The 13,842-nt window shown below is 38.5% G+C and overlaps 1 protein-coding gene across 1 annotated transcript in view; it reads right to left on the reverse strand.

Annotated features, from left to right (window-relative positions):
- The window catches only part of CHAT (choline O-acetyltransferase), a 110,498-nt gene that overhangs the window by 20,867 nt on the left and 75,789 nt on the right, over positions 1-13,842 (reverse strand). Inside the window, exons 11-12 of the mRNA XM_006897728.1 lie at positions 5,112-5,253; positions 4,898-4,960 (exon numbers count right to left, since the gene is read on the reverse strand). Of these exons, the coding sequence (XP_006897790.1) occupies positions 4,898-4,960; positions 5,112-5,253 (205 nt within the window). The remainder of the gene's footprint in view (positions 1-4,897; positions 4,961-5,111; positions 5,254-13,842) is intronic.

Below are 13,842 nucleotides of genomic sequence, written 5' to 3' on the forward strand. Positions count from 1 at the left end.
CTTAGCTGAAAGCAGGGAATACCGGAAGAATGTCATCTGTGTTTCATTGATTATGCAAAGGTGTTTGTGTGGATCATAATAAACTGTGGCTGACTCTGAGAAGAATGGGAATCCCAGAATACTTGATTGTATTATGCAAAAATACAAAACCCATATGCAAAACCCATACTTGGACTAGGAGGCAGTCATCAGAACAGAGCAAGAAAACACTGCATGGTTCAAAATTGGGAAGAGTGTGCATCAAGGATGTGTTCTATCTCCATATCTTTTCAATCTATACATGAAACACATTATCCAGGAGGCTGGGCTCTATGAGGATAAGTGTGGCATCAGAATTGGAGGTAAACTCATCAACAATCTGAGTTATGCAGATGATACAACCCTGTTTGCTGAAACTGAGGAGGACCATTTAAAATAGCCAACCACAAGTTGAGATACTTAGGAGTGAACTAAATAAAGACACAAAAAACCTATACAAAGAAAACTATAGGATATTTCTGCTAGACACAATAAAAGGCCTAAATAACTGGAAAGATATACCCTGTTCATGGATAGGAAGACTCAATATTGTGAAAATGACAATCCTAACAAAACTAATCTACATGTTCAACACAATCCTAACCATACCCAGTTCATTTTCCAAGGAGATCAAAAGGGAAATTGCCAAGATTTTTGGAGAGGAGAGGGACCCCTAATAAGCAAAGCACTTCTGAAAAACAAAAATGAAGTGAGTGACATAGCACTCCCTAACCTCAAACATAGCAGTAGTAACGAAAACAGGACGATACAGGTACAATGACAGGCACACATTGGCACAAGACCAATGAAACAGCTATCTATAGTCAACTGGTATTCAACAAGGAAATCAAAGCTATTAAATGGAGAAATGACAGCCTCTTCAACAAGTGGTGCTGACAAGACTGGACTGCTTCCTGCAGAAAGCTGAAACAAGATCCACGTCTCACACCATACACAAAAATCAACTCAAGGTGGATAAGAGACCTGGGGCTAAAGCCCCAAACTATTAAGTTCATCAGAGACAAACTGGGATGAAGCTTTGAGGCCTAGTCTACGGTATAAAGAGATTGCCAAATACAGCCAGAAATGCTCAGTCTGGAGAAGATAAAATTGATGAGTGGTCCCTTCTAAAGATCAAACACTTTTTCCAACAGAATGAAAAGAAAACCTACTGAATGGGAGGAAACATTTTACAAAACCATTTCAGACAAGAGTCTCATAGCAAAAATTTACAGAATCCTACAGGGCCTCCACAAGAAAAAGACTGATAACACAATTACAAAATGGGCAAAATACATGGAAAGAATTTTCACAGAGGAGGATATTTGGATGGCCAAAGACACATGAAGAAATGCTCCAAATCACTGGCAATGAGAGACATGCAAACCAAAACCACAATGAGATACCATCTCACCCCGGTAGTAGTGGCAAAGTTTAACAGGACAGAACACAATAAATGATAGGAAGTGGCAAGGTAGGAGCTCTTATACATTGTCGGTGGGATTGTAAAATGGTACAACAACTCTGGAAAGCAGTTTGACATTTCCTTTAAAAGCTGAACATAGACATTCTCTATGACCCAGCTATTCCACTGCTTGAAATATATCCTAAGAAAATGAGAACTGAGGCACAACCGGAAACTTGTACCCCAGTCTTCATAGCAGCTTTATTATTCACCATCTCAAGAACGTAGAAACAGCCCAAATGTCCATCCACATGGAATGGATTGAGAAATTATGGTACATTTACACAATGGGATACTACACAGCACGCAGGAGCAATGATTTTGTATGTTTCTACGCAACTTGGGAGGGACTGGAGAATGTTATGCTAAGTGAACTAACTTTGTTTCATAAGTACAGATATGGTATAAGACCATGATTGTTGAACATGTGTGAGAAGCCAAAGGAGGAGGGAGGAGGCAGAGAGGTAAAATGGGTGGGTGAGAGGGTTGGGGGCTTAATCATAGGGTTGCACATTTTCAATGGGTGGAGAGAAGGATGCATAAAGGAAATGAGTAAGATCTGGTGTGAAAAACAATGTATATGAAGTTTGTAAGTAAATGAGTATAAAATAAAAATTTCATTTAAAAAATTGGGATTAAAAACACAATGTATGAGAATGATCATATGAAACACAATGTAAATGAAGGAATGTGTGAAACACAATGTATACGCATGAAACACAATGTATATAAATTTTATATGTAAATAAATATTTTTTAAATGTAAAAAAGGTTCAGAATAGAAATATTCTTTAATCCATGATTGTGCAATACATATGCGAAAGCAGTAAGATTTGTAACAAGAATATGTGTACACAACCGTGTTCATTTCAAGGAGCTTTGATGACATGGTAAGGTATAAGGTTACTAAGCAAAAAGTCAGCAGCTCAAACACATCCATCAATAAAGGAATAAGATAGGAAATCTCTTCCCATCTCATTAAGACTTACAGCTGAAGAAACCCAATGAAGGTCACCATGAATCCCAGTACTTATGATCACATTATTTACAATAGCAAAAGATAGAAAAAAACATCCCTATATGCCCATCTCATGGATGAATGGATAAATGAACTATAATACCTACACACAATAGAATACTAAGCAACACTGAAGAAGAAGAATAAACAAGTCACAAAATCTTGCATAACATGGATGAATCTACAAGACATTATGCTAAAATGAAGTAACTCAGCCACAAGTCTAAATACTAGTATAAAAAGATAATCAAATATTTGCACAGAGAAGGAAACATTCTTTGATTATTACTAGCATTGAGATAAGAGAAAGAGAGATGAGAAATGATTAGTAACTAGATAATGCTGTTGTTTTTATGAGTTGTTGGAATAGAAACCAACCTATTGCTGATTTTCAGAACCTGTAAATTGCATGAAGAGAGGCTGTCCTTCTTTCATCCATAGAACAGATGGTGGATTTGAATCGTCTGTCTTTGGTTTGATAGTATAACTTCTTATCACTTAGGCCACCAGAGCTCTCTAACTAAAAAATAGACAGTAAGTTTGGTAAAGACACTATACAACATAGAGTGATGAGCACATGACTAAAGAAAGAGAAGCTACAGAGAAATGCATTATAGATATAGGCAACAAAGGTACATGCTATTACATAAACAATCTTGCACTATCAATAGCAATAAACACAATCTACAAATGAATACATAGACAAACAAGCAAGATGAAAGGGTATAGGCAGGAAAAAGGGACTATACCCATGACCAAACAAAGGTTTGGCAGACAATATTTCAACACTCCTATTAGTGCATTCTGTAAGGATATCCATGTGCATAGGAGACACATAGCATCTGGGTTTGTAGCATGAATTGCTATTGACTGTGTCACCAGAGCTCTTCAACCTCATAATACTAACTTACTAATTTTTCACCATTAATTCTTAACACTCAGCTCCTGATCTGTCACAAAGTAGAAAAACAGAAACAAAAACAAAATGTTGGATACATTAGAGTATGCTTTATTTTCTGGAAGTAGAACACTTAACTATCCAGATAATGTAGGGTCCTAGCAACAGCATTAGGAAAAGAGAAACATCTAAATTGCCTAGTTCTAAAAGCCAGAAGTGTATTGTACTTGCTTTAAAGTAAAGTTAAAGTCTAGTTAACATTTTTAATAAATTATATGTTCCTTCAAAGGCAATATTGGAATTATTTGCAAATATTACATAGGCTGCCAATCCAAATTAGCCTTTGTTAGCTGTTGTTTGCATGTAGATGACAACTTTGCAGTGCTAGAAAGAAATTACCTGATTAGAGAAATATTTCCTTTCCATTTAAATTTCACTGTTAATTTTCAGCAATTTTTTTTTCTAAGAAGGCAAAAATTCTCACCACTGGACCAAGTGGAAGCATCAGGATGGATGGTGAAGAGATTGAGATTTTTCACAGCTTTTGTTTGCTCGGCTCCACAGTCAACACTCTTGGCACCAGCGGCCAGGAAATTAAAAGACATATTGTGATGGGAAAGTTTGCTGTTAGGGACCTTTCCAAAGTACTGAAGAGCAATGGTATCTCTCTGGAGAGTAAGGCGCCTGATACAGGCCATGGTCTTTGCAATCACTTGTTATGTATCAGAGAGTTGGACAATGACTAGGGAGAATAGAAGGAGAATTGATGCCTTTGAGCTGTGGTGCTGAAGAAGAGTATTGAGGGTACCATGGACTGCTAGGAAAACAAACAGATTCATCCTGGAGAGAGTTAAACTGGGCTGCTCCTTGGAGGCAAGGATTCTGAGGCTTTGTCTGACATATTTTGGACATGTTGTAAGGAGGGACCAGTCCGTGGGGAGGGACATCACAGGAGAGGAAGGTCCTCTATTCAGTGTCTGGGGGAATTGGGATGGGTGTATCGGAGACAGTGTGATTGGCACAGGACAGAGCAGAGTTTAGAGCTGTTGTACATAGGGTCACTATGTTGAGTCACAAGCTACTCAACAGCACATAACAACAAGTGTAATAAAACATATATGGAGATCAAGAATACAAACCTGTCTCTAGGTAGGAGAGTAAACAGTGTGTGATTGTGTAAGAGGTGCATCTTTTGCCAGCTTCTAGTTCCATTCCTTAACATTCAACTTCTTTTGTTGCATAAACTATAAAATACTATATATTCTGGGTGCTATTATTACCACTGTTGTTATTTAAATGAAAATCAACTGTAGACTCATAAGGTGAGGAGGGGGGCGAAGGAGTGGTGCTATTACCACTAGATGTGGGCTGGCATTGGCATCACTGGGAAGCTGGTGACAGAGCTCACAAACAGTGCAATGCCCTGAAAGCACTCCTGGAAGCTCAGGCATCATGAACTGGCATGAGTTCAAGATTGAGGTCATGTAATATCACTCACCATGACAGTATACTCAGTCTGTGCACGAATTGCATCCTTCAAGAGCAGCACCTTTTCTGGATCCTGTCAATAGATCACAGAGAGAGTGCAAGGGCCTTTAAAAGTCTGCTTGGTAAGAAACAGCAAAGTGGCTGATTGTCCACAAGCAAAAACAGCTCTCTGAGCTTCTATATCAGCTTCTTCAGGTGACTCTTCAGGACTGCACCAGACTCACCAGGGTGACTGGTTTGTGGTCAGTTATGGCCTTCACAAAAGCCAGGGCTTCAGGTGTGGCTGACCGGATGTTGTCCACCCGTCCCTCCTGGAACCGGCGAATAGATGCACTCTCATAGGTGGGTACAAGTCTTCCATGGCACCTGTATGAGATTAAGTAGGAATGAAAAGCATTTATTTCTGGGAAAACACAAATGCTAAAAGAAAAATAGCTGCAACAGGTTTTGCTTCACAGTTCTGCCTTTCAGTGGCAGAGTATTTAATCTTAATGTTAATAGGATTCAAGAAAAGATTTTCCAAGTTCAGTGTTGGGACGTTTTAATGTGGAGAGTTGAGTAAACACACACACAAGTGATTCGGCATGGATATAAATATTTTAAAATATGACTAGTAGTTTTGAAAAGAGCCCAGACCTAATAGGAAATGTAAACTTTTCTGCTATACTCTGATGACTGGTTGATTGGTAGCACATAATATAATTGCATGATAATTATTCACATTTTTGAGAGGGCTGTACTTTATTTGAAATAACTGAAACACAGCCAATGCCTCCAAACAGGGAGGGGGAGAGCCTTAATAATTTTCTGATCTGAGTCGCAGGCCAGTTCAGAGTCTTCAGGATATTATAAATTGAAGTATACTCCATCCCCCCAAATCTAAAAATCACCAGGACCTGTGAAGGTGATCTTGTTTGGAAAGAGAGTCTTTGAAAATATTAGCAGTTAAGAGAAAATGAAGCTGCACTGGACTTCATGTTTGTGGCTCAATGGTATGATGTTTGCCTTCCATGTGGAATAAATGAGTTCAATTTCTGACACTATATGCATATACACCTTTGGTCTGTCAATGGAAGCTTGCATGTTACTATGATGATTGAAGTTGTGAGACCTGACTTAAGGTAGTAATCTCTACAATGAGATCTGTCATGAGTAGCAAATCAGCTGATAGGAGAGTTTCATACACACACACACACACACACACACACGTCAAAGCTCTCCTATTTTTTTTGTTGTTGTTGTTCAAGGATCTTGAATCTGACTTATCACTCTCTGATCTCTGATTCTTTGAACTTGAGCCAGTGGCCTTCCACATTGCCTCTTAGTTAACACCGAAAGTCAACAGCTTGTCATTTGACTTGCCAATCAATGCCTGCAACTACATGAGAGAGGAGAAGCCTCTAGCTGACATCTGACTCAAGGAATCAGGACATACAAGCATCTACATTACACAACTATTTTTGTTGTGTACCACCGGGACAGAATTGACCCACATCTGATCTTCCAGCTGGCAGGTTTTCAGAGGCAATTAATTGCACTGCCCATCCTTCTCCCGTGGAACAGCTGATCACTGTATTATCTAGTGACTTATCACTATCTCCTCCTCCTCCTCCTCTCTCCTCTCTCCCCTCTCTCCTCTTCTCTCCCTTCCTCTCCTCTCCTCTCCTCTCCTCTCCTCTCCTCTCCTCTCCCCTGCTCTCCCTTTCTCTTCTCCTCTCTTCTCCTCTTCTTCTTCCTCTCTCTCTTGTTAAGTGTGACTCATATTGACCATATGAACAACTGATTGGAACCCTGTCCTAGCCAGTGCTGTCTTCACAACCTTTTATATACTTCAGCCATTGCTGTAGTTATTGTGTCAATCCACCTGGTTGAGGATCTTCCTCTATTTCATCATCCCTCTACCTTTCCAAGTATAATGCCCCCCTCTGGGGAACAGCCTCCCCTAGCAACATGCCCAAAATGTGTGAAACAGAGCTTTATCACTTTTGCCTCCAAGGAACGCTCTGGCTGCACTTTCTCCAAAACACATATTTTTGTTCTTTTGGCAGTCCATGGAATATTCAGTGCTCTTCTACAACTCCTTCACAACTCAAAGACAATTCTTCTGTCATTATTTTTCATTATCCAACCCATAGATGCATAGCAAATGATCGAAAAAATCATGACCTGAATCAGGCACACCTTAGTCCTCAAACTTCTATCATTGTTCCTCAATAATTTGGAGAGATCCCTGAGTTCAGACTTTCCCATTTTAAAAAAATAATCACTCTCCATAAAAACACTAGCTCTACAGAAACCAAACCACAGGGAACTAAAATTTATTATGGTTCTCCAGTGTCACTAGTTTTAAAGTACTGACGACTCCACCTCCATTAGTAAGAGGGTTTTGCTAATCTATTGCATGAGGTGACAATATTAAAACCCAAAAGGTAACCACCAACTGATCAAATATTAAAGAGAAATGAGATTCTGGGCAATCCTATTTTTTACAATTTCACAAAATGAGAAGTACAGAGAAGCTAGTTGTTGAAAGGAAGAGATGAGCACAGGGTTCTGAGTTATAGATCAATCACTACATAAAAGACCTTAAAGGTGATATAGCTGAGAACCAAATTTTTAATCTTATTGTAAGAGTGGCTGACTCAAGATACAACTGAGATCCCAATCTCAAATACCATCTGGTGTTAAAGTGAGGGAATTGATTGGGGGGGGGGGCGAGTATCCTGAAATTTAGGATGGGAACATATGGTCAGATAATCAGTAAGATATGGGGTTGAGTTTTGAGATTCTATTAAATCAATCCTGGCAAAAGAATCAACTCTTTTCCACCCATCTAACGGAGATGAGCCCAACAGTACTTAATAAGGTTTGGGTTTTGGGGTTGTTGGGGGTTTTTTTTGTTCTGAAATTGAGCTTATGGCAGAGCCTGGGGCGTTATCTGGAGCATCACCTGAAGCAGATGTCTTACAAGACACCATTGAATGTTCCAAGGAACCACTTGCCCTTCCCAATTTTTTTTTTGGGGGGTCTCTGAATGGGCATATAACTAGACATAAGTCTCACTAACTCCCAAAAGGTAAAGTTCAAATTGTGTTCATGGAAGAGGAAAGACACACTACAAAATAACTGGTTTTTTTCCTACTATGTACACACAGAAATCTAGAAAACATATGTAGGAATGATTAAGGGTGTACAATAATGGTGAAAGAAATACAGTTAAGTCAATCTGATTTTATTGATTTGGGCCCACTAAGCACAGATTCTTTATCTGTGTTTCAGCTGGAGAAGTTAAGAAATAATCTGAGAGTTCATTTGGTTAGTTCATTAAAACCTAGATTTACATTAAATTAAACTGAAATAACAGAATTGCCTTGCTGTACAGTAAAAGAAGATATCCAAAGGCTTAGGGAATTGGACATGTTAAAGTAAATTTATCAGGGTAGATTCATAGGCCTATACATGGACTATCCAGAGAACATACCTTTTACCACAATCCTCTTCTTGTTATTAGGTGTTGTCAAGTCGATCACAACTCACAGTGACCCTATGATCAGCAGACCTGAACTCTGCCCTGTCCTTTGCCTTCCTTGCCTTCACTAATATACTCGAGATCATTGTTATAATAGTCACTGTGTTGATAAATTTCACTGCAGGTCTTCTTTTCTTTTGGTGATCCTCCATCCTTCCAAGCATTATGTCCTTTTCCAAGGAGAACTGGCCTCTCCTAACAACATATCCAAAGTAAGTGAGAAAGAGTTTCATCATCCTTTCCTCTAAGGGCCACCCTGACTACACCTACTCCAACACTTACTTTTTTTTGTTCTTTTGACAATTGATGGGGTATTCAGTTCTCTTTTTTAACACTACAACTCAAAAGCATCAAGTCTTCTACTGTTGTCCTTAGTCAATGTCCAACTTTCAGATGCGTAGGAAGTAACTGAAAAGGCTTGAATCAGATGCAACTTAGTTTTCAAACTGACATCACTGCTCCTCCATACCTTGGAAAGGTTCCTGATAGTAGACTTCCCCAAAGCATCTTGTTTTTTGATTTCTTGACTGCTGATACCAAGGGTGTTGTTAATTGTGGATTTTAGCAAGAATTTATTATCCACTTCAATCTAATAAACACCTATCATGATGTGTTCTATTGGCATAGTGGTGAGGATTTTTATTTTCTTGATGTTGAGATGTAACCCATATTGAAGGCTATAATCTTTGACGTTTTACAATAAGTGTCCCAAGCTCTCCTCACTTTCAGCAAGCAAAGTTTTGCATCATGTGTATATTTCAGGTTGTTGATGAGCCTTCTGCTAATCCTGTTGCCACATTCTTCATTAAGTCCAGTTTTTCTACGGATTTACTCTATACACAGACTGAATAGATATGGAGAAAAGATACAGTACTAACATATACTTTTCTTTATTTTAAACCATGCAGTGTTCCCTGGCTCTTTTAAAACAGCCTCCTGGTCTAGGTATAGATTTCACATGAGCATAACTAAGTGGTCTAGGGTTCCTGTTCTGTTAAGGAACACATTTGTGAAGGAAACTCCACCATCTTTGGAGATTACTGTGATTGTCATGTAAGCCAGTCTTAAGAAAGGAAACAGCCCTAATTGAACTAAGACATGCAATTAAAATGGGGCTTACTGGACCCTGACTCTCTAGTGGGTTTTCAGAGACTATAAACGGCATGGGATGAGATAGTCTATTCTTCTCCTGTAGAGCAGCTGGTGAATTTGAACTACTTGTCTCTGAATTACCAGCACAATGCCTTACCACAAAGCCACCTGCACTCTCTGCGTTAGAATGAAAAGAGGCCAAAATAAAGGGAAGAAATGTTGCCGTAAAAGAGATATACAGCTAGTTTGAACGGGCAGCCTGAGAAGACAAAGCAAAATACTATAACAAACTGTTCAAAGAGCTGGAGTTAGAAAATCAAGAGAAGATTGTGATTCATATTTCTCAAATTTAAAGAACTGAAGAAAAAAAATCAAGTTTCAAGTTGAAATATCAAATGATTCTATGGGCAAACTCTTGAATCTGAAAGTTATGAAAAGAAGATAGTAGGGATTCCTACCAGGCTACACAGAGACCTGAGAGGGCAACTGCATAGAAGTACATGATCCTGGCTCCCTCAATCCCACACAGGATAGAGAGTGCAGCTGCCAGGGAAATTGGTCTCTTGCTGCTCTGTGCACCAGCACCACTAAGGACAATTATAAACCGGAAGAGGTGACATAAGCAGAAGAGATTCCCACAAGGCTGCTTGCTAGACCTGAGAAGGTGGTTGTGTAGAGGTATGGGGCCCTGTCCTTTCCTCTTTCCACTCTAGATAGAAAGAATGCATCAGTCATCAGGAAACTGGTCTCTGGCCACACTGTGGACCACCAAGGACATTTACAAAGTTTAGAAGAGGTGGCCAGCACTCAGGTGAGATTTCCACAGGGCTACATTGCAGACCAGAAATAAGTGGAAAGACTTAAGGAAGGGCAAACTTTCCCAATGCAAAGACCAGAAAGGACCATTATATAGAGAGTTGCCTTCCCTCTTAAAGGGAACACCTTAAGTCTACAACTAATCAATAGCATCATAAAGATAAACAACAGTGAACAATTTACATAGATGTGATGGAAACTGATTAACACATACCAAGAATAACTTCACATGTGTCAAAAAAGCAGCAGGCAACTTCAAACATTATGGAAAAAAAACCCCTTCTCAATAAAAAGCAGAGCATATTTCAGACCAAATGAATACTCCAAAGACAGAGAGGCAGAAGACATATATTGACACAGAGTCATGTGGGCAGCTACAGAAGAAGGTACAAGATGGAAGAAAGAATGGAAGTCATAAAGAAAATTAATATCCCAGAAACGGAGAACCAGAAGAAATATACTGATGTGGAGTTATATTTACAGCTATGGAAGAAGATGCAAATGATGGGAGAAACAATGGAAGCCATAAATAAAGTGAATATTCCAGAGATAAGGAGCCAGAAGAAATATATCGACATGAAGAAACATAAACAACTATAGAAGAAAGTGCAAAAGATGGGAGAAATAATTGAATCTATAGATAAAGAGGTATAAGAATAGGGGAGAAAATCATCACAAGACAAAGAATAACAAAAGTGCATGAAAATGTAATCCAGAATATCACCATTGAAATGGGAGAAGTTTCCAACATGCTGGAGGGACAAAAAAAGCAGAACAGAGGAGATGGGACAGAAAGTCAGAGAGCTGTAAGTTAAAAACTTCAATGGGAATATACTAGAAAGAAAAACAGAGAAGAACTGAAAAGAAAATGAAGAAAACATTGGGATCATATGCGATAACAGCAAAAATTCTAGAACACAAAGGGGCTGGGAAAACACTGAGATAGTTGTTGAAGGAGTACTAGACAAAAACATCCCAGGTGTCATAAAGAATGAGGACATCCACATTAAAGAAGCTCAGTGACCCATAAAGAAAAACTTCTTTTATCATATATCATATTATATCATATTATATCATATCATATCATCATATCATATAGCATATCATAGTCAAATTCTACAAAATAAAAGATAAGGATAAAATACTAAAAGCAGCCTGAGAAAAAAAACAAAGAGTCATCTACAAAGGAAAGTTCTGATTTCCCTAGCGGAAACCATGAGAGCAAGAATACAATGAGATGGCATATACAGAAGGTTGGAAGAAAACAATTGCCAACTAAAGATCCTGTGCCCAGAAAAACTGTCTATCAAATGTTGTTTGTTGTTGTTATGTGCCGGAGAAATTGGGTCATTTACAGAAAAGCAGGAACTTAAGGAATTTTTTAAAACAAGATCAACTCCATAACACATTCTAAGGAAAGTTCTCAGATATAACAAATGGAAGTGGATGAGCAATCGTTACCAGTAACAAAAGAAAAAGAAACAATGGCAGCAATAAAACTTGTCCTGTTAATAATTGCACTTAGTGTGACTGGATTAAATGCACAGGTAACAAAAAAAGGAGTAGAAGAATGGGTAAAAAAGAAAGCCTATCAATATGTTGTCTATATAAGACAAAAGGAAAGAGACCAAAAAATCGAAGACTGGTGAAAAATATACCAGATATATTGGCACCCACAAAAAAGCAGGAAGTGGCAATACTAATCTGATAAAATCGACTTCAGGATGAAAACCACCATAAAAGCATAAGGAAGGGAACTATATAATGATTAAAGGCATACTAGACCAAGAAAACATAATCTTGTTCAACCAATATCTGCACACCAAATGTTAGACCTGCAAAATAAATAAAACAATAGTTAATAGAACTGAAGAAAGAAATTGACAGCACCACAATAGTGGTAGAAGACTTTAACACACCACTCTCACTAAAGGATAGGGCAACTTGAAAGAAACGTAACAAAGATGCACAGGATCTAAACTATATAATAAGCCAACTTGACCTTGTGGATTCATGGTACTATACACCACTAAAACTCAATTTACTTTCTTTTCCAGTGAACATGGTACATTCTCCAGAATTGATCATATGTGAGTACACAAAGCAAAGCTAAATCAATTTTTAAAAAGCAAAATAATAAAAAGTATCTTCTCAGACCACAATGCCATAGAACTAGAAATTAAGGACAAGAGGATTGTTGTTAGGTGCCATAGAATTGAGTATACTCATAGCAACCCTATGAACAACATATCTGAACTGTCCTATCCTGCACCATCTTCGCACTTCCTGACACACTAGAGCCCATTTCAGCAGTTACCATGTCAATCCACTTGGTTAAGGGTCTTCCTCTCCCTCACTAATCCTTCACCCTTCCAAGCATCATGTTCCTCTCCAAGGAATAGTCCCACCTTGCAACACGCCTGAACCCTCCCCAAGACATATGTATTTGTTCTTTTGGAAGTTCACGGGATGTTCAGTGCTCTTCTCCAATACCACAGATCAAAGCAATCAATTATTCTTCTGTCATCCTTATTCAATGTCCAGCTCTCAGATGCATAGAAAATGATCATAAAGACTAAATCAGATGCACCTTAGTCCTCAAACTGACAACATTAGTCCTCAATAATTTGAAGAGGTCACTAACTGCAGACTTTCCGAATGTGATACTTCTCCTGACTTCCTTACTGCTGGTACCAAGGGTGTTAATTGTGGGTCCAACTAAGAAGGAATTGTTGACACTTTCAATCTCTTCTCCACCCAGCATGACATTGCTTATCAGTCCAGTGGTAAGAATTTTTGTTTTCTTGACATTGAGATGCAATCCAAATTGAAGTCTGCATTCCTTGATCGTCTGCAACAAGTGCCTTAAGTTCTCACTTTCAGCAAGCAAGGCTGTGTCATCTGCATAACACAAGGGTTTTTTTAATTTATTATTCATTTTAATGAAAATTTACAGAGACTTTGGATTTCCTTTAATTCGTTGTTGCACTTTTCTCCCTGCCTAACCCTCCCTCCTGGTTCACTCTTCTCTTCAAAAAGTAAAAGAAAAATTCTTCCATTGTTATACAATGCCTCTCCCCAGGTCCACTCCACTATACATCCTTTGTTCTGGACTCCAGTCATGACAATAATACGAAATCACATATCCCTTTTAAACAGTTTTCTCCCTCATCTGTTTCAATGCAGTATACATTATTGAACCCATCGTTCTGAGTCTCCCCCAAACCCGATGTCAGTTCTGTTTTATAACAGTATTTGTTCTTTTGTGACTGAGATATTTCATTCAGCATAATGTCCTCCAGGGTCACCTATTTTGAATAATACTGCATGAGTTCCTTGTTTTTCAATGCAGCGTAGTATTCCATTGTGTGACTATACCACAGTTTCTCTATCCATTCGTTTGTTGATGGGCACTTAGGTTATTTCCAACTCCTTGCTATTTTGAACAAAGTCTTGATAAACATGGGTGTGCATATATCTGTTTGTGTGCCAGTTATGGTCTCTTTGGGGTATATTCC

This window comes from Elephantulus edwardii, unplaced genomic scaffold, assembly GCF_000299155.1.
Source record: "Elephantulus edwardii isolate Elephantulus edwardi_28Jun2011 unplaced genomic scaffold, EleEdw1.0 scaffold00213, whole genome shotgun sequence".
Classification (NCBI taxonomy): domain Eukaryota; kingdom Metazoa; phylum Chordata; class Mammalia; order Macroscelidea; family Macroscelididae; genus Elephantulus; species Elephantulus edwardii.